The 24400-nt window shown below is 39.5% G+C and overlaps 2 protein-coding genes across 6 annotated transcripts in view; one reads left to right on the top strand and one right to left on the bottom strand.

The window, feature by feature from the left end:
* The window catches only part of RNF17 (ring finger protein 17), a 140249-nt gene extending 129455 nt beyond the window's left edge, over positions 1-10794 (top strand). For both annotated transcript variants that reach the window (XM_036252513.1, XM_036252512.1), the window contains exons 31-35: positions 290-406; positions 1829-1997; positions 6741-6876; positions 9076-9265; positions 10696-10794. In XM_036252513.1, coding sequence (XP_036108406.1) covers positions 290-406; positions 1829-1997; positions 6741-6876; positions 9076-9265; positions 10696-10794 — 711 coding nt within the window. The remainder of the gene's footprint in view (positions 1-289; positions 407-1828; positions 1998-6740; positions 6877-9075; positions 9266-10695) is intronic.
* Positions 10795-13726: 2932 nt separating this feature from the next.
* The window catches only part of CENPJ (centromere protein J), a 65182-nt gene continuing 54508 nt past the window's right edge, over positions 13727-24400 (bottom strand). For 2 of the 4 annotated variants that reach the window (XM_036252550.1, XM_036252552.1), the window contains exons 12-17: positions 18148-18212; positions 17767-17883; positions 16152-16292; positions 15990-16074; positions 15782-15902; positions 13727-13919 (exon numbers count right to left, since the gene is read on the bottom strand). In XM_036252550.1, coding sequence (XP_036108443.1) covers positions 13727-13919; positions 15782-15902; positions 15990-16074; positions 16152-16292; positions 17767-17883; positions 18148-18212 — 722 coding nt within the window. Of the gene's footprint in view, positions 13920-15781; positions 15903-15989; positions 16092-16151; positions 16293-17766; positions 17884-18147; positions 18213-24400 lie in introns of those variants that run through there. The other 2 variants (XM_036252553.1, XR_004958355.1) reach the window with 2 other exon arrangements.

Here is a 24400-nt window from a genome sequence, read left to right as displayed (position 1 = left end):
CTGTTTTTCCAGACATTGTATATGTGTAATGTGTATACATAAATAAACAGTGGTGTGGGTTTTTTTTACACAAAATTTTTTAAATTTCGGGGGCAAGCTAATTCTGAAGATCTTTTGCTTACTCATCACATTTTGGTCCTGCTATATAGCGAAACCACTTTTGTGGTATTCAGTATGTCAGAGAGCTTCCTTTCTGCTAATTGAATAAATTGCATTGTCCTGAATTTTGATAGTGTAATGGATTTCTGGAGTAGTCAGTCTGAATTTGAATTTATTTGTGGTGTTTCAGGAATTACTTTTGTCTGAAACAGAGACCCCTATTTTACCGCCATATTTGCCTTCATCTTTGCCTCCCCCAGAAGAACTCTATGCTGTTCAAGTTAAGCACGTGGTCTCACCTAATGAGGTATGTAATTTAATTGACATAATTAGTTGGTTAAAAACATAAATGCAATCTTGGTCTTAAACTCTAGGATTCTTCACATTTTCATCTTACTGACTTTATTTTTTTTTAAATAATTTTCTTCTTAATTTTTTACAGTATATTCTTTATTGATTTGAGAGAGAGAAAGGGAGGAGAGAGAGAGAACATCAGTCAGCTGACTCCTGCACACCTCCCACTGGGGATTGAGCCCACATATCCCGAGCACGTGCCCTGACCAGGAATTGATCCTGCGACCTCCTGGTGCATGGGTCAAGGCTTAACCACTGAGCCACACTGACCAGGCTCATCTTACTGATTTTAAATAATTGAAATTTGGTGACCTCTAGTGTGCCCACCATGTAATTTCCTATTCAGGCACTTGTTTATGCTTAATATGGCAAATATTTCTTAAGCACTGGCTGATTTTCCCAGTGTTGTATTACTGTAGTTATATTTATATCAAATATTTAGATTTTTAAACTGGACCTATTACCACCTATGAAATCTTAGACATCTCACTTCCCTGTCCTCTTCCTACCTGTAGTCTGGACACTTCACACTGCTCTGTGTTTTCCCATAGCAGTGAGCACCTTCTCATGCCCTCTCCACTTTCTTAACAATGTTTGTCCGCTCTTCCCTACTAGAATGTAGCTCCACGAAGATGGATTTTTATCTGTTTTGATCACTGGTATGTCCCCAGATCCTAGAATACTGCCTGATACATAGTGGGCACTCAGTAAATATGGACTGAATGAATGAATACACTAAAGAAAACACCCGTGGCCAACAAGAAAGAAAGCAGTGACATTGCAGCAACAGTCTCTCTAGCCAGTTTACATCAGAGGATAGGAGTGTACAATTACTGTTGGTTTTTAAAATTGGGTTTTGTTTTTGTTTTTGTATTATCGATTGCTGCATACCAGATTACCACAAATTTAGCAGTTTAACACATGAGAGTCAGGAATCAGGAGCTCATTAATTCAGTACTGGCTCAGGATCTCTCAAGGTCACAATTGAGATGTTGGGGGGGGGGGGCATTGCAGGATCCACTTTCAAAAAAACTGACAGGATGCCGCCTGGGGGGCTCAGTGCCTTGCCCTGCGGCCCTCTCTGTTGGCCAGCTAACAGTGTGGCCGAAAGCCTCCCTGAGGGAGCAATCAGTGACAGCACCAAGACAGGGGCCTCATGTCTTCTATAATCTGATCTTAACAGTCATGTAACTATCCCTTCTGTCATGTTCTTTTGGTCACAGAAATCAACTCTGGTATGAGGTGGGAGAGAAACTTTATGAGGGGTCATGGGGTCCATTGTTGGAGACTGCCTACTGCAGTGATTTTGTCTGTAGAAATAAATACTAAAAGGTGAAGAATTTGAAAGTGTTCTCCTTCCCTTCCCCCCACTTAGGTGTATATTTGCCTTGATTCTGTAGAAAATTGTAATCTCTGTAACCAGCACAGTGACACAGATGACAGTGGAGTCAGCTGGGAATCTGAGTCTGAGAGCCTCAACGAGGCCCTGCGGAGGTTCAATACTAACGTGGAGACCTTCCCACCTCTGACGGACTTCAGAACAGGTAGCCCACACTTTCTGAGTACAGTGGGATCCTTAATGAAACTTGTTCTGTTGGAATGGGTGGATGAGGTTGGTGATTTCTAATATTATCACACTCTCGGGATGTACTGACCTCTGAATCCTCGAGATGCTGTAGATGACCTTCCCCATTTTCTGAGTGATCTAAGAGGTTAGTACTGTCTCAGGCACTTTCATTTTCCAGAACTTGGGCTCATTTAAAAAATGCACAAAGATGTTTTACCTAAGTTCGAGGTTTTGCCACTAGTTCAAATTGTGAGAGTAGTGATTCAGACCCAAATGACAGTCATTTTCATTGCAAGCCATCTAAACTGATGATTTTTTAAAATTAATTTATTTTTGTTACAGATGTTTCTCCTTTTTACCCCATTGACACCCTTCTCTCGTTACCACCACCCCACCCCACCCCCAGCATTGTTGTCTATGTCTATTGCTTATGCTACCCTATGTCTTTTGATTCGAGCATTTAGCCATGTACATTTAAGGTTATTATTGATGGATACTTATTTGTTGCCAATTTTATTTTATGCCTGTGTTCCTTTCGCTTTCTTTCTTCCTGTTCTTACAACAGTCCCTTTAGCATTTCTTGCAGTGCTGGTTTGGTGGTGGTAAATTCCTTTAGCCTTTTTTTGTCTGTGAAGCTCGTTGTTTCTCCTTCAGTTTTGAATGATAGCCTTGCTGGATAGAGTAGTCTTGGATTCAGGCCCTTGCCTTTCATTACTTTGTACACTTCATGCCACTCTCTTCTGGTCTGCAGTGTTTCTACTGAGAAATCAGCTGAGGGTCTAATGGGAGCTCCCTTGTAGGTAACTTTGTTTCTCTCTCTTGCTTCCTTTAAGATTCTTTCTTTGTCTTTAATGTTCGCCATTTTAATTATGATGTATCTGGCTGTGGGTCTTTTTGGGTTCATCTTGCTTGGGACTCTGTGTTTCTTGAACTTGTGTGACTTTTTCCTTCCCCAAATTAGGAAAGTTTTCTGTCATTATTTCTTCAAACAGGTTCTCTATTTTTCTCCCCGATTCTTCTCCTTCTGGTACCCCTATGATGTGAATGTTGTTACATTTTGTATTGTCCCAAAGCTCCCTTAAACTCTTCTCCTGCTTTTTATTTTTTTCCCCCCCATTTGCTGCTTTATTTGGGTGTTTTTTTCTACCTTGTCTTCTAACTCACTGATTTGGTCTTCAGCTTCTTCTAATCTACTATTGAGACCTCCTAAGGTATTTTTTCATATCTGCTATGTCATTCTTTGTTTACACTTGATTTTTATTTATAGCTTCTACCTCATTTTTTATGCTGATGTAGTTCCCACTGAGCTTTTTATAATTCTCATTGAGTTTCTTGTAGTTCTCACTAAATTGTTTGTTTGAGCACCCTTAAAATCATTGCTTTGAATTCTTTATCTGACAGATTGCTTGCTTCCATTTCATGTAGTTCCTTTTCTGGTGATTCTTCCTTTTCTTTCATTTGGGTGTTGTTGTTTTTTTGTCTCATTATTTTAGCAGTCTGGTAGTTCCAAGCCCAGTGAGGGACGTTGGGATGTATAGGCAGGTTGGTGTGTATCAAATAAGACTGCTATGTCTCCCAGACAGTTCTGGTGCATGGCACATGTTGCCTGCTGTGGGTTCTAGAGGAATGACAACTGGCAGCTGGTATTGGTCTGTCATGGTAGCTTCTACTGGGTTTCATGGGTCCAGCTGTTTTGCTGCTGGGGTTGAGTGTCAGCTCCCAGTTTGCTCTGCTACTGCTGCTGCCAGGGGGTGCTCTCAGCTCCAATCCTCTGCTGCTGTTAAGGGCTGGGGATGCCCAGCTCCTGGGACTTTGCTGCTGCTGGGGGAAGGGTTCCACTCCAAATCCTCTGCTGCATTTGTCAGGGGCGGGTCTCAGCTACCCAAGCCTTACTGCTGCTTGGGCTGGGGCACTGCTCCTGATCAGCCTCTGCTGATGCTGCTGGTGGTGTGTCTTGGCTCCCAAGCCTCAGCTGCTATTGGGTGAGAGGCTCCACTCCTGATCCAGTCACTACTGCTATCAGGGAAGGTACTGAGCTCCCAAGTTGGCACTATTGCTGCTAGAGGTGGTGCTCAGCTCTGATCACGTTGCTGCGGTTGGAGGTGTTTCTCGGCTCCCAACCTGGTGCTGCTACTGCTGAGGGGAATGGTGCTTGGCTTCCCACTGGTTGCTGCTTCTGCAAGCAGGTACCTTGACTGCGCTGCTACTATGCGCTTATCCGTGTTAACACAGCCCGGTCCACTGGTCTGATGGTGCAAGGTACACTGGTGGCCTCAGGTGGCTGGGCCCTAGCTGCTCCCCGCTGCTTCCTCCCAGAGAAGACCAGAAGATCTTCCAAAATGGTGGAGTCTTTCGGCCGTGCAGGGAGAAGTGTTCTAACAAGCCACTTACCATGGTAGCTGGTAGCTGGCTGCTCCCCCCTCCACAGCACAAGATTTCTGCACTGCTCGAGGTTACCATCCACACTCATGTTCACGTACACTCTCTGTCACACATCCTCACACTCACCCTCACTCTGGTCCTGCCCACCACCATTTTTAAACTGATGATTTTAGTGGTGGCATGGGAGCTCAGATTGTGTCATGTCCTCTCAGAATAAGTCAAACCCTGATCTCTTTTTTCCTTTATAATTCATTCTTACCCATATTCATTAAGTATATGTGCTCTTCCTGTAAGGAAAGTACACTATGTACTGGTGTCAACAGTTCCTGAGTACCAAGTGACATCTCTGCCTTTCTGTCCATACGTGATCTGGAGAGGTGTGGTTGTTCTGGGTGTTCTATACATACAGAGGATATACCAAAGCAAAGGAAAACATCAGCCTGATGTACCTGAATTTACTCAATCAGATTTTCATTAGTTGGGACCCATGTTTGACTGATACACAGCCCTTGCAGTTCTCTCTGCCTGGAATGTTGGGTCTCTGGCCAACTGTCCCCCTATTACAGGTCTTCCCTGAGCCCCCTATATGAGTGGGACTGCCTGCCACCCTCCCTGCCCCATCACAACCCATGCCTCCTACTCTCCCTTGTTAAATAGGGACTCCCCGTACTGCTGTGTCAGCAGCAATTAGGGTACATTACACGCAGGTACTCATAAATATCTGTTGAATGAAAAACATTATGAATTTTGCTTTTTGTAAACCCAGATTTATAGTCTATAAGAAACAACTCTTCCTTATTGTGTTCTTGTCTCAAGGAAAGTCACATAAACAATCTGCATGATGTGATGATTCATTGAGCAGTACACATATTTGTACATTCTTCTGTAGGTCCTTTATTCTTCAATATGCACATGTACCAGTTGATTCATAAACAAGTGCCTATAAAAATGTACATTTGAATAAGGAATTTATGTTGAAAGAGTTGTTTTGTGGATTTAAAATAACATGACAACTAGGTGGGTTTTTTCAGTGCTTTGCTTTTTTTATTATTATTGATTTTTACAGAGAGAGGGAGATGGAGAGAGAGAATCAGTGTGAAAGTGAAACTTTGATCAACTGCCTCCTGCACCCCCGCTACCTGGGATCAAGCCCACAACCTGGGCATGTATCCTGACCAGGCAACCTTTCAGTGCGTGGGGACAATGCCCAACCAACTGAGCCACACTAGCCAAGGCAGTGCTATTTAGAAATGTAACTTCAGCCATGTCTTTGAGGCTGGAAATGATAAAGGTTAGAGGGGACCATTGACCAGGATTCAGTTAGTTGTTTATTCAGTTAGTTGTTATGCAGATAGAACAGTAAGACAGATTCTTACTGTTCTATTGATAAACTCTATATACTCTAATTATTTACAACTCTGATATAATTTTTTTAAAAATCTCTGCATTAGTAATGTAGTGTTTATATGCTACTTGCCCACAACTACTTTTCTTTGTGGACATTTTGTAGAAGATAATGTGATAAAAGGGAGGGGTGGAAGTGAACAAGATAGGAACCCAAAGTAAAATCTGTCTGCTCTGAAGCACATACTGTTATACTCATTGTTCCTCAACTTGACTCAAACCTGGCATGCATTAGCACATTTTTTACTGAGCCAAGGTTTATTCCAGGTGCATGATAGGAATGCGTGAGAACTAGTGGGAAGCCGAGAAGGGACATGTGAACAAATCCAATGTGAGAACAGCTCACACTAAAACTATGTGCCTGATGCCATCAGGTCACAGAGACCATGGTAGCAGTTGGCTTTATGAAGTCATGTTGGAGTGGATCTTTGAAAGAACAGACGTTTATCATAAAAAAAAGGCACAACCCTGGCCAGATGGCTCAGTTGGTTTGAGCATTTTCCTGTACACCACAAGGTTGCGGGTTCAGTTTCTGGTCAGGGCACATACCTAGATTGCGGGTTTTATAGAGAATGTGCTGGTGGAGGACAAACTTGAAAGCAGGAATAGCAGGAACTGTTTTTTTATCCTTTGTGGAAGATGATAGCTCAAATGAAGAGATCTGGGGACTATGGAGGTGGGTACTGTGGAAGGGTGACCTAAGCCCTGGGCAGCAGCAGGGCTGGGAACCGTGAGCAGGGGAGAATGCCTTTTTTCGAGGTTTATAAAAGTCTAAACAGAAAAGAGCACAAGCCAACATAACAGCTAATTGTTGAGTGTTTAATTTTGAATAATGGATATATGATGATTCCATTTTCTTTGCACTTGACTGTGTTTTTTTAAAAGTTAACAAAATAAAAGGCAATGTGATTTTTCCCTTTTTCTGTCTTTCCAGAAATGCCTTGCCTTGCCGAATATGATGATGGCTTATGGTATAGAGCAAAGATTGTTTCCATTAAAGAATTTAATCCTCTTGCCATCCTGGTTCAATTTGTGGATTATGGATCAACAGAAAAGCTGACGATAACCAGGTTAAAAAAAGTCAACTTACTTTAATTAGGATTCTTAGTTTTCTTTTGTTTTATAATTATTGGGAAGATTTTGCCTCTTAAAAGAAAGTATTTTAAAGCTGTTCGTATACTGGGAATTTTTTAATGTATTTTTATTGTGGTAAAATTAAAACAAAACTTACCATTTTAGCCATTTTTAAGTATACAATTAACTGTCATTAAGTATATTTACAGTGTTGTGCAACCATTGCCACTACCTGCTTTCAGGACTTTTTCATAAATCCCAAACAGAAAATCTGTTCCCATTCAACAGTAACATTCCATTCCCCTTCCCTCAGCTCCTGGTACCACGTGTTCTACCTCATACAAGTATGATCATAAATATTTGTCCTTTAGTGTTTCCAGGTTCATCCCATTGTTGCATGTATCAGAATTTCATTATTTTTGTGGATAATAGGCCATTGTATGTATATACATTTTGATCATTTGTCTGTTGGATACTTGTGTTGTTTTCATCTGTTGGCCATTGTGAATAATGCTGCACTGAGCATGTGCAAGCAGCTGTTGGAGTCCCTGGTTTCGGCTGTTAGGTATGTGTGTAGGAGTGCAATTGCTGGATCATATAGTAATTCTGTTTATTTTCTGGATGTTTTTGTTGTTTGTAATATCTTTTTTTAAATCTTCACCTGAGGATAATTTTCCATTATCTTCAGATAGAGTGGGAGGGAGGAAGGGAGAGAGAGAGGGAGAAACATGGTCATGAGAGGGACACGTGGACTGATTGCCTTCTGCATGACCCCAACCAGGACCAGGGATGAACTGCAACCGAGGTACATGCCCTTGATCGGAATTGAACCCGCGGCTCTTTAGTCCACGGGCCAGTGTTCTAACTGCTGAGCCAAACCAGCCAGGACTGTAATATCTTTTTAAATTGTGGTAAAACACATGTCACAGAATTTACCATCTTAACCAATTTTAAATGTATAGTGAAGTAGTGTTAATCAAACTTATATTGTTGTGAAGCCATCTCCAGAAATCCTTACATTTTGCAAAACTGAAACTCTGTACCCATTAAACAGAAATTCCCATCCCCTCCAACCCCTGGCAGCCACATTTATCCTGTATGAATTTGACTATTGTAGATATGTAATATGAGTATTTTACTTTTGTGACTGGTGAGCGTAATGTTCTCAAGATTTATCCAAGTTGTAGCATGTGTCAGAATTTTATTCCTTTTTAAGGCTGAATTGAATGTATACTACTACATTTTATTGATCCATTCATCCATCAGTGGGCTCTTGGGTTGATTCTACCTTTTGGCTGCTGTGATTGTACAGAAAACCCCTTCAGTCCTTTTGGGTATGTACCCAGAAGTGCAATTGCTGAGTCATATGCTCATCCTATTTTTAGTGTTTGAAGAAACCATCAAACTGTTTTCCATAGCAGCTGAATCATTTAAAATCCCCACTAAGTGTCCAAGGATTCGTTTCTCTCCACATCCTCACCAACACTTATTTTTTGTGTGACATAGTGGCCATCCTAATAGGTGTGAGGTGCTATCTCATTGTAGCTTTGATTTGCATTTCTCTAATGATTAGTGATGCTGAGAATCTTTTCATGTGTGTCTTGGCCATTTATATATCTTCTTTGGAGAAATATCTATTTCTTTTTCTTTCCTTTTGGTACATGCCCCTAATGGGAACCAAACCCGGGACTCTCTGGTCCACAGGCCGACGTTCCAACTGCTGAGCCAAACTGGCCAGGTCTATTTCTTTTTTTTTTTTAATCCTCACTCGAGGACATTTTTCCATATTTTGTTCAGATAGAGTGGGAGGGAGGGAGGAAAGGGGAGAGAGAGAGAGAAACATTGATGTGAAAGGGACACATCGAGTGGTTGCCACCCGCACCACCCAATCAGGGCCGGGGAACCAAACCCGGGTCTCTCTTGACCGCAGGCCGACGCTCTAACCGCTGAGCCAAACCGGCCAAGGCTATTTCTTTAAGTTTATTTTCTTTCATTCTGTAGGATGCCCTTTCACTCTCTTGTGTCCTTTGCAGTTTTTAATTTAATGTAGTCCAATTTATTTTTTTTCTCATTGTCTGTGCTTTTGGTACCATAGCCAAGAAATCATTGCCAAATTCACACTTCCTGTTTTAGTTTTAGCTATTAGAGAATTTTAATTAACATTCTGAACATTTTAAGAATTTCTTTTGTAACAGATTACGTCAGATTCCTCTTCACCTTATGCAGTATCCAGCCCGAGCCATAAAGGTTCTGTTGGCAGGGTTTAAACCTCCCTTAAAAGATTCAGGAAAGACGAGAATACCATATTGTCCCAAATGGAGCATGGAAGCTTTGTGGGCTATGATAGATTGTCTTCAAGGAAAACAACTTTATGCTTCTTCCGTGGTAAATATCTGTGTCTTAATTTGCCAGAGTCTTTTTGAAGCTATTTCTTGGGTCCCTATTAACTTTATAAAGTGTTTCCTATCTATGCAATTCTACTTGCAAACATGCTTTAACTAAAGTATATAAAGCTGTATTTAAAGACTTGTTAAGATGTACTAGTGATGTCATGACCAAGATAAAAGTGATCAAGATGAGTCTCCTGTATAATCAAAGAACTTATAAGTCAATGAGGGAAACATGCAAACCACTAATTAATGAGGTAGAATGAAATAAGTCCTCTAAGAGGGATAGGTAACTTTGGGGGATGCAGGAAGCAGGAATAATGGGGACATGGTGTTGAGCTCCTCCCCAGGAGGCACTCCAGAACTCACACTGAAGGGGTGGGAGGCAGGGAAGTGACGTTTGCACTGCAACCTAGCAGATACGAAGGAAAGACCAGAAGGGGAATTCTGTTCTGATCAGTCAGAGAAGGGCTTGAATTATACTATCATAACTATACTAATTTTGAATTGTTTAATGCAGAACCTGTATCAAAATAAGAAACTTGAGGTGATGTTTGGTGTGAATGTGCTTTCTTCTTTAGAGGTTAGCATGTCATGAAGGGGAGTCCACTGGCAGAATCCAGCCTACACCCATGTTTTATATAGTACAGTGTTTTAAAATGGGAAATTTTTACCCAAGAAAAGTCTGTACTTCTGACTTCTAATTATTACAAAATATAGGAACCCTAGATCTCCTTTCCAAATGGCAGTGAGCCAGAGAGGTGGGGCACAACCCCTTTAGACAGAAACATTCGCTTCCATTAATCCCAGCCCTCGTAGCACTGTTGTTTCAGCCCCACTTGCTCTGATTGGGGACCCAAAATTTTGTTTGGGATTCCTGCTATTTTGACTGTGTCAAGAATGACCTTTTAATGAAACAGTGCTGTTAACTACAAAGTGCTTTTGAAAACCTCTGTACATATCCAGCTCCTATGTGTGTAGAATGGTGTAAATAGCTGGTGCAGTTTCTCTCAAGAAGCCCCCGAAAGGAAATACAGGGCAAGAAAGTGTTCTTAGAGATACATGTGTATTCATATATTCATAAATATTCATACGTATTTACTCTGAGAGTAACATTGAAAATACGGTCAGTTTCTGCTTAAAGGTATAATGCTTAATGTATAGAATGTAAGTGAATTTTAACAGGGAAAGTAGTGTTTAAAGCCTATTGGCTCAATCTAGGAAACTATTGGAGAGGAGTTACATTTTAAATAAAGTAGGAGGATTGAAAAAATATGATTTAGTAGGAAACCATCATATGCCTTATGAAAGTACAGAGTATACATTATAAAAAAGTTTCAGAATGCCTTTTCCCTCCTACATCTGGCAGGAGGGAAAAGGCAGCAGAGACATCATTGTGTTTTCTTGACAACTGCATCTTAATTTTAGGCTCGGGCACCAGAACAAATAGTGACATTATATGAAGATGAACAGTATCCAGTTCATATGGCATTAATAGAAATGGGGCTTGCAGAGCGAGATGAATGATGTAAGTGTGACTTCTTGTTTACTGAATAGTTGGCATAAAGCTGGTGATTAATGTAGCCGAGGTGCATACTAAGTTGCCCATAAAAGTACCTTTGGACTTTCCTTGATTTCTCAAAGGAATGACAACAGAGTTCAACAAGAATCTCTCCTAGATTTCTTCTTCATAGGCCCTCTCACCGCTGAGTGCTAGTATCAGAGGTTTAAATGTAAGAATGCTTGAAATGCCTTTCATGACTATTCATAGTACCAAGTAGTTATGAGAGTAAGGAAAACAGAAGAAATGGGGCACTATAACTAACTAAAGCACATAACTATGAAATACATATAGCTCTGTTGAATAATCAGTGTTCTAGTAACAAAGTTATCAAAGTACTTGGGTAACAAGTGACTTATGAACTAGATTTGAACATTAATATTAAACAAAGGTTTAAATAATACACATTTTGTTTTTCAGGTATACATACAGCCCAGAAGAAAGTTTTCTGTTGTTTGTAGACTATTTCAGGCTTGTTTTTCTTGACTTGTTCTGCAATAATGCTGGCCCCTTTCATTTCCCCCTTACATGTTGAACTGTTAGGAATTGTTTGAGAAATAGTTAATAAATATTTGCTTTCAAATATTTTTGTATTCCTATCATTTTGAAATATTTTAGACCCATGGGGGGAAAACCCATTTTAGTTCATTTTATAATGTATATTCAGCTTAATAAGACATTATCAGTAGAGTTGCAGGCACTTGTTGTACCCCTTCCCCAATCATTCTCTTCCCTGTAGAGGTGAATGCTACTGTGAATTGGGTATTTATTGCTCTTATGTAGATCTTTATAATTTTTTACTGTCTATAAATGCATCCATAAACAAGATAGTGTTGCTCTATATATTTAAAAAAATTATTTATTGATTTTGGAGAGGGAGGGAGAGATTGAAACATCGATGAGAGAGAGCATCCATTGGCCGCCTCCTGCATGGCCCCAACTGGGAATTTGGCCCACAACCTGGGCATGTGCCCTGACCAGGAATTGAACCGGCAATCTCTTGGTGCATGGGTCAACACTCAACCACTGAGCCACATCGGCCGGACTGCTCTGTATTATTTTTTTAATGCTTGCAGTCACACAATTACCTTTACTTTCCTGTTTTATTTCTGTTTATCTGTATTGGTATATTTTATTCACTTTTGCTGTTATATCCATCTGTGCACATAATTTATTCTCTTGCTGGGTATTTTTAGCTTGTTACCCATTTTTCCTGTTGCAAGTATTCTTCTGTAGGAGCCCTTGTGTATATGTGAGGGGTTTTACCAGTTTACTCCATCATCAGTTTCTTGCCAACATGTGGTGTGACCAGACCATTATTTGCAGTATATGGTATAAGTATAAAAAGGTAGCCCATTATATAAGTCATTTGTTTACTGTTTGTTTATATTCTTTGTCCATTTTTCTGTTGAGTTTTTTGCAATTATCTTACTGGCTTGTAGGATTCTTTATATATTCTGGATATTAATCCCTTGTGTCAGGTATGTATGTATCTTTTCCTAGTTTGTGGCTTATTGCTTTTTTGTGTGGCATCTTGAGACAAACTTCACTCCTTTGTGCTTTCTGTGTCTCACTGAAAAACCCTTCTCTATCCTGAGGTAATACATATATTATTTTCTTTGAAGTTTTAAACTTTCTTTATATTCAATTCTTAAATCACCTGAAATAAATACATTAAGCTTTTTCTAAAAAATTGAGTCATTGCTGCCCTGGCCAGGTGACTCGGTTGGTTGTAGTGTTATCCCATATACCAAAAAGTTGCAGGTTCGACTCCTTATCAGGGCACATACCTAGGTTGTGGGTTGGTCAGGTGCATGCGGGAGGCAACTGATGGATGTTTCTCTCTTCCCTCCTTTCCCCTCTCTCTCAAAATCAATAAACATATCCCTGGGTGAGGATAAAAATAAAAACATTTTTTGACTGAGTCATTGTCAACACTTTTGTCATACTGCACTAAGTGACCAGACCCACTTAGAATTACATACATTTACATGTAGGTGACTTGCTCTTCCTTCAAGGACATCTTGCTTCTGTTAGCCAGCTGTCTTACAAGTCATAACAGCCAGGCACCTGTGTCAGATCAGCTGTGTCCCCTCCATTCTCAAGTGTTACAGCATCACCCTCACTATAACTGCCTTCTCCTTACTCTGAATTTATCTGTACTCATAGAATGAACTCTTATGTTTTACCTTCCCATTCCATTACAATTAAAGAACTTCTTTAATAGATAAAAGGCTTTAATGTTAATTAGTAATTAAACCTAGTAATATTATGACTAGTAAAATTCTTGCTTCTTTAAACTTTCTATACAAGGCCTTGATCTATGGCTGATGTCCAGTGGAAAAGCTATGTGATACTGTGTATCTTGTACTTTTTACTGTATCTTGTACTTTTTACTTTAAAATCCTCACGTGAGGATATGTTTAAAATTTTTTTTAAACATCAATGTAAGAGAAACATCAATTGGTTGCTTCCCATGTGTGCCCCGATCAGGGATCAAACCTGCAACCTAGGCATGCAGCCCTAACCAAGGATCAAAACCACAACACCTTTTGATGTACAGGACTACGTTCCAACCAACTGCACCACCTGGCTGGGTGTACTTTTTTTTTTTTTAAATAAGGATCTCCAAACAACATATAGTTTATAACAAAATAATCTTTCCTTAGGTGTTTAACTATATATAGAAAGGGTAGGTGAATTAAATTAGAAAGCTGTCCTTGTGTATTTCAAACATTATAAAAAGCTGGAAATTTTATTTTGTATTCCAAACAATGTTTTCCATTCATACACATAAAATAGATATAAATTAAACCACAGAATCCACAAGAAATATACATTTTTTAAACAAGAAATCAAGTTAGTGTTATTTCATGATTAGTCAAATGCACAGGATTATTACAGTTTTGTATCCATTAGAACATTACCATCCTTGTCTTTAACTCTTACTCGACCAGACGTATATTTTGTTTCTTGATGACCATTTGCATAGACAGTTTTAACAGTGCCATCTGGATACTCCCGTCTCTTGAACTGGGCAGTGTGTAGTTCTCTCTGGCCATTATTAAACTCTATGACTTTTCTGCCATCTCTGTAAATTTAAAATAGAACTTAATTACTTATCCTTTTCTCTGTATAAAACCTTCTTTGCAAAATCTTCGTGTTCCTGCTATAGGCGGATAATTCCAATGACCAGATTAATACTTACATGTACCCATAAAAAGCTTTTTTAAAATAAATTGAAGCTTTCACCATACAATGCTTACGTGTACATGTAAGCATTCTGCCTCTAAAAACTCAGGCACTGTATTAAAATATGGTTTTCAGTTTGACCATTATTCTTTTCACACAGTTAAAAGCCACCTGAGTGCTTGTTTGCATCAGGTTGGAGAAGTGAAGGGACATGATCAGACCTGAGGGCCAGGTAAGAAGCAGGATGTGGAAAATAGTTAATACCAAGTTGACTGCTTGACTGTGTGTGTGGGATATTCACAATGGACCCAAAATACAGGGATATGAGTACAGGTGAAGCAAGATTGGCCAGGAGTTAATACCTAAAGATGGAAAGATGAGTCCAAGGAGTTTTTCATATTATTTTCTCTACTTTTTATTGTATAAAAGTTCAAACATTCCAAGTATAATGTACACATATTTTCCTCCAATTTTGAAACAAATTGGTATTTAATTTTTTTTTTTTATCCTCACCCGGGGACATTTTCCCATTTTTGTTTAGACAGAGTGGGAGGGAGAGAAACATAGATTTGAAAGGGACACATTGAGTGGCTGCCTCCCGCACAGCCCCAACCAGGGCCAGGGACAAATTGCAACCAAGGTAAGTGCCCTTGACCAGAATCAAACCCGCAATCCATTGGTCCATGGGCCGATGCTCTAACTAGAGCAAATTGCTATTTATTAAATAAGTACCAGATAAAGTTTCAGACATGTTAAAGGAAAAATACTATCATGACCATAAGAAGTTCCCTTATCATTTTAATTAGTGTTTCTGCTTTTTTTGGGGGGAAGAGGACAAGTTTATATCATAGAATCCAAGTGAGTTCAATGCATCTATGTGTTATATTAATATAAAGGGTGCTTAACTGTCACTCTAGGAGAGGAAGGTGGACCTTCACCATGGTTTGAATTAAAATGGTGATATACTCATTACTGTGGACTGAAGAAATCACTTAAAGCTCTCTCTAACATCTAGAAATAAGACACTCAAGGATAAAGAAAGATTGTTGATTTTTAAAGAATGGGGTCAGGATGGCCAGAGGAGAAAACTGCTTACAAGCTGGACAGGAAGGTCAAGAAAATGAAAACAAGAGAAAGTCTGAAAAATGGTGGTCATTGTTGGACTACCCTTAAAAGTGACAGAGCAGCTTTTCCTTCTGTGTTTCATTTACTGTTTACAAATTTCACCAAGTTTATTTCTAAATAAATACTTGCCATTCTCCTTTGTCTCGAGGCTAAAGACGATTTACTAAGATCTGTTTCTCTCAAATCAGTTCTAACTCTAGAAGGCTGAGAACACTTTTCACCTGCTCTCTCTATGTCTATCTTTGCTAACTTGTAAACTCACTGAAATTTTCAGTGATTTACACAGATGGTTTAAGATTTTAAAAATTCAATTGGTAATAAAAGTTGAACCATGAGCCCTGGCCTGTTAGGCTCAGCAGTCGGAGCGTCGGCCTGCGGTCTGGAGAGACCCAGGTTCAGTTCCCACTAAGGGTGCATACCTCGATTGCAGTTTGTCCCCGGCCCTGGTTGGTCGTGTGGGTGGCAGCCACTCCATGTGTCCTTTTCACATCGATGTTTCTCTCTCTCTCTCTTCCTCTCTCTCCCTCCCACTCTATCTGAACAAAAAGTGGGAAAATGTCCTCAGGTGAGGATAAAAAAAAAAAGTTGAACCATGAAAACTGGAAAACCTAAAAACAAATTTAACAAGCATCATACCGTTGTACTCTGACTATTGTACCATCTGGGAAAATGCTTTCTTCTTGTCCATCAGCAAATAAATTTTTGATAGTCTGGTCAGGAAATGTGATTTCTTTTCTTCCATCCGGGAAATGTTTTTCTGTTTTAAAAAGGTAATTAACTTTAAATATTTTATTTTGAAATGAAGGGCAGAATTTATTAAGGAGAGGGCAGGGCAAGTTTTTACCTATCTGTCCACTTGAGAAATGCAAGACTTCTAATCCTTCAGGGTAAGTGGTATGAGTGGTCTGGGTGGCTGCATAGTAGTAGATCTGTAAAGACAGAATCACTGTGCCTTTTCTTCAGAGGTGTTTACACAACAGAGAAAACCAACCCTGAGGAAACTTACCACTCTCTCATCTGGCATGACTTGCTTCACGTCACCATTGAAGAAAGTGACAGTGACAGTCTTTCCATCTGCACTCACTTCTTTTCGAGTTCCATTTGGAAACAATATAACAGAGCACCCATCCTTATAAACCTTCTCTATCTACAAAAAAGGGAAAACATTTATCAATATATAAGATTTCCTCCTGAGACCACTTGACAAAAATATTCCTAATTAACTAATTTGAAATTTTCCATAAAAAGAAAAGGAAAATCAAACTCATCAACTTCAAATATCAACACATCACCATCCTCACATCCCTTATTCCGCCAAACAAATTCTTCTTGGTGGTGTTTTTTAAAGCAAACTGCACAAACCACCTATAAACACTTCAATAGGTATCTGTAATGAAAGGATTTTTATTAACGTAAGAACCAAACCATTATTGCCCCTAACAAACTTATCATCCCTTCATCATATAACCATCCACACTGTTTTCCCTAAATTCACAAAAATGCTTACAGTTCACTGGCATCAGGATCAAAACCAGGTCCACACACACTTAGTTGATGTGTCTCTTAAATCTCAATTTTTAACTGTTACTTCCTGTCCCCCTTTTTAATGCCAATTGTTGAAGGAACTATGTCACTGAATGTGTAAATTTCCTCACATTCTAGGTTTGGCTGATTGTTTTCCCATGATGGTATATCTAACATGTTCTCTTAGCCCCTATATTTCCTAAAAAGACTAATAGTTAGATTGAGAGGTGTGATTCACTTTCAGTTGAATCACTTTGACAAGAATATTTTGTAGGTGCTGTTGTGAGCTTCCCATGGCCACATGTTCAGAAGTACAGTATGCAGTGTCCCCCTGACCACAGGACTGACTGGGTCAGTCAGTCAGGTCTGCCATGAAGCTCATCAACCTTTCACCTAGGATTCACTGATGACTGCTGCCTACATCTTTTCCTTCCTTTTGAATTGTTCTTTGTCCTTCCCTCATTCCTCCGGCGAATTCTGGCCTTATAATTTCAATTAAAATGGATCAGATTGGGATATTTAGAAAAGTAAGTTATCTATAAAGCTAAGGAAAAATTCCCTTATCGCCTCCCCAGTAACAAACCCTATTTATGTCCCTTTCCCTTCTCATTCCAATCTCTTGGAGTTGGAACACCCAGCTAGGAAGTAGCTTTCCTGCTCACAACCGCTGTGTGTGTGTGTTGGGGGGGAGGGTTGGGGGTGGAAGACAGGGCGCACATGATGAACTGCAGGCTGACAGTGGAGAGAGGTACCTGATCAGGACACATTATTTAGGAAAGGCTGCAGGGAGGGTAAGGCTTTCCTCCTCACCTAAGGCTTTTTTTTTAGCTGTGTACTGAGGAAGAATAAAGGGTTTGGACAAAGGGACTATATTCCTCCTTTTACTGCAGCTCTAAATTAATAATGGCAACTAATGCATATTGTATATTAAGCATTTTTAGAGGAGTCCAAAGATTCAAGCTAAGGTCATGCCCCAAGGTACTAATATTCTTAAGCCCCCATCAACAGTCTTAAGGATCAATTATTTTAGAATCTAAGTGTTCAACTCTATTTTAACCCATGTTTATTTTAAAGTATTATTTTTGTTAAAGTCTAACCTTTCCATCAGGATGACTGATTTCTCCCTGAATTTCTTTTTTTTCCTCTTTTTCATCCTCTTTATATTCAGGGTCTAGGAAGTCCACTGATTCAGGAGGCTCCCTGGGTGAGGAAGTCTGTAAGGACAAGAGGCTCTCAGCTGTGCCGTAGGACATGTAATAACATTTCAAGCAGCTAAAATTTAAACTTATTTCCAAAAGCTAGATTGTACTATTGCAGGATCTGTTACTGGTATTTGGTGTTATGTAGAAAACATGTACAATGTTAAGTAAAAAGCCTCCTTTATAAATGGTTTAGAAACTTTTGTCAGTATGTCAGTTAACTAATTGATTTAAGCCTGAGTCATCTGTTTGAATATATAAAAATATAAAGAGATTTACTTGTCCCTTATCCGAACTGCACAAATCACGAGAAGGCACCGACTTGGATCTCTGAGATGGATTGCCTGTTAGAATGTAATTGTCAGAGTTAGTTTTAGTATTTAATTGAAAGTTTTAAATTAATATTATAGAAAAATATTTACTTAGCTCATATCCCTCTTCTATGAACTGCTGTTACCCAACTAATTAAGGAAGTCTGAATATGTTTCTTTAATTCACAGGAGTTCATTATATAAGTTGAGATATTTATTCAGGTACTTAAGTCCTGAACAACCAAGAAAGAAAAAGTATCTGTTCTCTAGGAGTTTACAGTCTGGAGGAAGACATACATGCTCAACTAACCTCAGACAGGCCCACAGGTATTGTGGAGATAATCACGAGGGAGAGACTAGGTCTGGGGAACAGATAATTAGTGGCACATCCAATAAGACACATAAAACTGGCTTGAAAAATTAACTGGCTGCTTAATTAAAATCTAGACCTAATGGCTATAGTCTATAAATTTTTTAGATCAACAAACCAATCATATACTGTATTAGCAATACATACTATAAAATGAGCATATACAGCCCTGGCCAGTTTGGCTCAGCAGTTAGAGCGTCAGCCTGCGGTCCGGAGAGACCCGGGTTCGGTTCCCGCTAAGGGCATGTACCTCGGCTGTAGTTTGCCCCCCGCCCTGGTTGGTCGTGTGGGTGGCAGCCACTCGATGTGTCCCTTTCACGTCAATGTTTCGCTCGATCGCTCTCCCCCTCCCACTCTATCTGAACAAAAATGGAAAAATGTCCTTGAGTAAGGATAAAAAAAAAAGAGTAAAGAAAGCTAACGAGAGCTATCAGGTTACATTAGGCAAATATTTTAATAACTAGTAATCCAGAAGAAGAGAGGGCAGAGTGCTTCTTTAATTAAAAGAAATTAAGAGTTAATATTTAATTTAAAAAAATAATAGCTAGGAACTTCTCAAACCTAGGTAAGAAATTAGACCTACAAGTATACAAAGCTAATAGAACAGCCTACAATATCAATGCACAAAGAACTTCTCCAAGACACAATATAATGAAATGGTCAAAAATCAACGAGAATGAAAGACTCTTAAAGGCAGTCAGGGGAAAAAAACCCTACACGGGTATCCCTTAGGCCAGCAGCAGCTTTCTAGCAGAGCTCTAAGGCCACCTTGGCAGGTGTGGCTCAGTTGGCTGGAGCATTGTCCTGTACACCATAAGGCTGGTTTGATTTCCAGTCAGGGCGCATACCCAGGTTGTGGGTTCAATCCCCAGCTGGGGCATGTGCAGAAGGCACTTGATAGATGTTTCTTTTTCACATCGATGTTTTAATGTTTCTCAAATCAGTAAAATAAAATAAAAACTGTAACAAGAGCCCTAGCTGGATAGCTGACTTGGTTAGTGTCATGCCAACAGGCCAAGGTTGAGGGTTTGATCCCCAGTCAGGGCACATACGAGAATCAACCAATGGCCCAGCTGGTGGCTCACTGGTTGAGCATTGGCCCGTGCACCAAGAGATCGTGGGTTCGATTCCTGGTCAGGGCTTGTGCCCAGGTTGTGAGCCAAATCCCCAGGGGGGGGGCATGCAGGAGGCAGCCAATCGATGTTCTCTCTCATCAATGTCTCTCTCTCTCCCTCTCCTTTTCTCTCTCTCTAAAATCAATAAGGGGGGGGGAACCAATGAATGTATAAATAAGTGGAACAAACTGATGTTTCTCTCTCTCCTTCTCTCCCTCTCTAAATCAATAAAAATTTTAAAATAATAGTTACAAGTAATTAAAAGAAACTCTAAAGGCCAAGAGAGAACACAATGATATATTAAAAGTGCTAAAAGATAACTGCCAGCCAAGAATAATTTATCTGGCAAAGTTATTCTTCAGACGTGAAGGAGAAAGGCTTTCCCAAACAAAAGCCAGCAAGTTCATTACTACTACATCTGCCTTGCAAGAAATGCTGAAAGTTCTTCAAGCTGAAACAAAAAGACACTAATGAGCAACATAAAAACATGACAAAAGTACACAACAAACTGGTAAAGGTGAAATTTATAGTCAGATATAAAAATTATAACAGTATGGTGTATTAACCACTTATTGTATAAAGGTTAAAAAAAATTAAAATTAACTTTAGCTACTAGAATTTGTTAATGCACAGCATGAAACAGGTAAATTATAATACCAAAACAAATGTATAGGGGTAAAAGGGTAGAGCATTTACTGGAGCCTTTTAAAGGAGAAGGAAGCTAAGCTGCTATCAGCACAAAAAAAGACTATTATCTATGTTGAGCCTCATATTAACCACAAGCAAAAATCTACAGTAGATCCGTGAAACATTAAAAGAGAGGAAACAACCCCAGCAGGTTTGGCTCAGCGGTTAGAGCGTGGGCCCGTGGACCAAAGAGTCGCACGTTCGATTCCGGTCAAGGGTACGTACCTGGGTTGCAGGTTCGATCCCCAGGCCCTGTTCAGGGTTGTGGGGAAGGCAACCAATCGATGTGTCTCTCTCACAGCAATATTGCTCTCTCTCTCTACCCGCCCCCTCTTTAAAAATTAATGGAAAAATATCATCAGGTGAGGATTTAAAAAAAAATAAGGGGCAGGAAAAAGCCATGGAAAGCAGAGAGACTACTGTAATAGTAGGGGACTTCAGTATTGTACTTGGCAATGGATAGATCATCCAGATAGAAAATCAACATGAAAATGTTGGAACTGAACCATACTTTAGACCAAATTAATTTAACATATGTGTATGTATGTGTGTGTATATATATACATACACACACACACACGTATATATATATACACATACATATACGTATGTGTGTGTGTGTGTGTGTGTGACATTCTATCCAAAAGCAGTGGAATACACAATCTTCTGAAGTATACATGGAATATTCTCCAGGACAGATCGTATTACAGGACACAAAACAAGTCTTAGCAAATTTAAAACACTAAAATCACTTAATATTTTCTGACCCCAATTGTATGGAATTAGTAATCAACATTAAGAGGAAAGCTGGAAAATCTACAAATATGTGCTAAGTAAACAACACACTTCTGAAAAACCAATAGGTCAAAGAAGAAATCAAAAGGGAAAATTAAAAAAATTTTTTTTTATTAATTTGTTTTTGTTACAGATGTTTCTCATTTTTACCCCACTGACACCTCCCCCCCCCCACCCCATCCCCAACTTTGTTGTCTATGTTCATTGGTCATGCATACTAAAAGGAAAATTTTTAAATCTCAAAGGAAAATGGAAATACAACATACCAAAACCTATGGGATGCTGCAAAAGTAGTTGTGAGAGGGAAGTTTATAATGATAAATGTGTATATTAAGAAACTAGAAAGATCTCAAACAACGTAAGTTTACAACTCAAGAAAACAAGAAATAGGACAAATTAAGCCCAGAGTTAGCAGAAGTAAGGTAATAATAAAGAGCACAATGGAAATAAATAAAATAGAGACCAAAAAAACAATAGGAAGGATCAACAAAATTAAGAGCTGGTTTTCTGTAAAGATAGTTGATAAACCTTTAGCTAACTAAGAAGAGAGAAGACTCAAAAATATAAAATTAAAATCGAAAGATAAGACATTACAATTGATACTACATAAATATGTAAAATCATAAGGGACTACTATGAACAATTACATGGCAACAAATTAGATAACTGAGAAAAAATGGAAACATTCCTAGAAACAAGGAACATTTCTGCAAAGTCTGAATCAGAAATAGGAAACCTAAACATACCAATGATGAATAAAGACATTGAGTCAGTAATCAAAAACCTCCAAACACACAAAACCCCAGGACCAAACAGCTTCACTGGTGAATTCTACCAAACATTTAAAGAACTAATGCCAATCCTTTTCAAAATCTTCCAAAAACAATATGAGGAACAATTCAAATGTACTCTACAGGACCAACATTACCCTACTACCAAAGCCAAATAAGGACACTACAGGAAAACAATAGGCCTAGAGCCCTCATGAAATTCTCAACAAAATATAAGCAAACAAAATTCAAGAACACATTGAAAAGATCATACACTATGACCAACTGAGACTTATCCCTGGGATGTAAAGATGGATCAACATATGCAAATCACTAAGTGTAACATAGCATATTAATAGAATGAAAGAGAAAAACCACAAGATCATCTCAATAGATGGGGGGGGGGAGCATTTGACAAAATACAATATCTTTTTATTAGAACAACCCTCAACAGACTGTGTACAGAAGAAACACACATCGATATAATGAAGGCCATACACAACAAACCCACACCTAATATATTCAGTGATGAAAAATGAAAAGGTTTTACTCTAAGATTAGGAACAGGACAAGGATACCCACCCTCTCACCACTTTTATTCAATACAATATGGTAAGTTCTAGCTACAGCAATCAGGCAACCCTATTTCCTGTGGAAAACAATATGGAGTTTTCTCAAAACATTAAAAATGGAACTGCCATTTGACTCAGCAATCCCACTTCAGGGATTATATCCTAAGAATCCTGAAACACCAATGAGAAAGAATGTATGCACCCCTATGTTCACAGCAGCATTACTTGCAATAGCCAAGATCTGGAAACGGCACAGTTCCAATCAGTAGATAAGTGGATAAAAAAACTGTGTTACATTTATGCATTGGAATACTACATAGCTGTGAAAAAGGAAGGTCTCTTACCCTTAGAGACAGCATGGATGGATCTGAAGATTATTATGCTAAGTGAAATAAACCACCCAGAGAAAGACAAGTACCAAATGATCTCACTTATATGTGGAATCTAATGAACAAAATAAACTGACAAACAGAGGCATGGATACATGGGACATTATGACAGCTGTCAGAGGGCACGGGGGGTGGGGGAGGGGGTGTGGAGGGGATGAAAGAAGGTGAAGGGATTAGCCAAAGAACATATATGCATAAGCCAAAGACACAGACAGTGTGATGATAGACAGAGGGAAAGGGGGACGGGGCTGGGTGGAGGGGGGCAAAGAGGGGTGGAATGGGGACACCTGCATTACTGTCAACAATAAAAATGAAGGAAAAAAACAAGATCTCTTTTCATTCTTCTCGTTCTACAAGTGTTTACTCACTGATGACTTTTTTTGCATACTCAATGTGTTTATTTCATTAGTGATTTCCATGATTCTTCCAGCTTTATTTAAGTATGATTGACAAATAAAAATTGTATATTAGCCCTGGCCAGTGTGACTCAGTGGTTGAGCACTGTCCCATGCACTGAGAGGTCACCAGTTTGATTCTCGGTAAGGGCACGTGCCCAGGTTGCAGGCTTGATCCCCCAGCAGGGGGTATGCAGGAGGTAGATCAAGGTTTCTCTCTCATCAGTGTTTCTCTCTCCTTCTCCCTCTCTCTAAACTCAAAAACTTTTTTTTAATTGTATACAAAAAAAGGAAATGAAGAGGCAAGTCATAAAAAAGAAAACCAAAATGCCTACTAAATATACAGATGCTCACATGACCTTACCAATAATCAGGAAAATATTAAAAGGACACTGACCCACCATTTCACACCCATCTGATTGGCCAAAATTGTAAAGTCTGATAAGATAAAGGGCTGGACAGCACATACTGCATGTTCCGCTGATGATCTTAAAAAAACCTGGGCCCGGCTGATGTGGCTCAGTGGATTGAACGTCGTCCTATAGACTGAGAGAGAGGTCCCAGTTCAATTCCCAGTCAGGGCACATGCTGGGGTTGCAGGCTCAATCCCCAGTGGGAGGCGTGCAGGAGGCAGCCAATTAATGTTTCTCTCTCTCATTGATGTTTCTCTCGGCCATTCCTCTCTCTCTAAAAAAATCAATTAAAAAACATAAAAATACCTAGTAAAACCACTTGGCAGGTCAAAAGGCAAACCTCCTACACTTGCCAAACTTCTATAACCTAACTCGTACTCTTGAGAAGTACCCCAGAGAAACTCATGTGATCAAGACTTTCTGAGGAGTGACTTAAGAGGAATGGGGGCATGAGACATCCCCTTGGCCTCTCCCCCTAAACTTTAACAAGCTGATCAACTGTAAGTCAACAAAAGATTCCCTGATCAACAGAGAAGCGCAACTGAGAGACCCACTCACTGAAGTATCCAAAGGTGGGCGAACGGGAACAAATGGAAAGTCAAGAAGGGAGGAGAGCTCAAGTGGCCCTGCAGCTGGAAGCTCAAAGCGAGCTTGGCCATAAGAGAGGAGGAAGCTGGCGGTAGCAGGCCCTTCCTTGGCAGTAAGGAACACAGTC

The sequence above is a fragment of the Molossus molossus genome, unplaced genomic scaffold (genome assembly GCF_014108415.1).
Source record: "Molossus molossus isolate mMolMol1 unplaced genomic scaffold, mMolMol1.p scaffold_m16_p_10, whole genome shotgun sequence".
In the NCBI taxonomy this organism is placed as follows: domain Eukaryota; kingdom Metazoa; phylum Chordata; class Mammalia; order Chiroptera; family Molossidae; genus Molossus; species Molossus molossus.
Note: the sequence above shows the minus strand (reverse complement) of the source record. Positions and strands in the feature narration are given on the sequence as shown.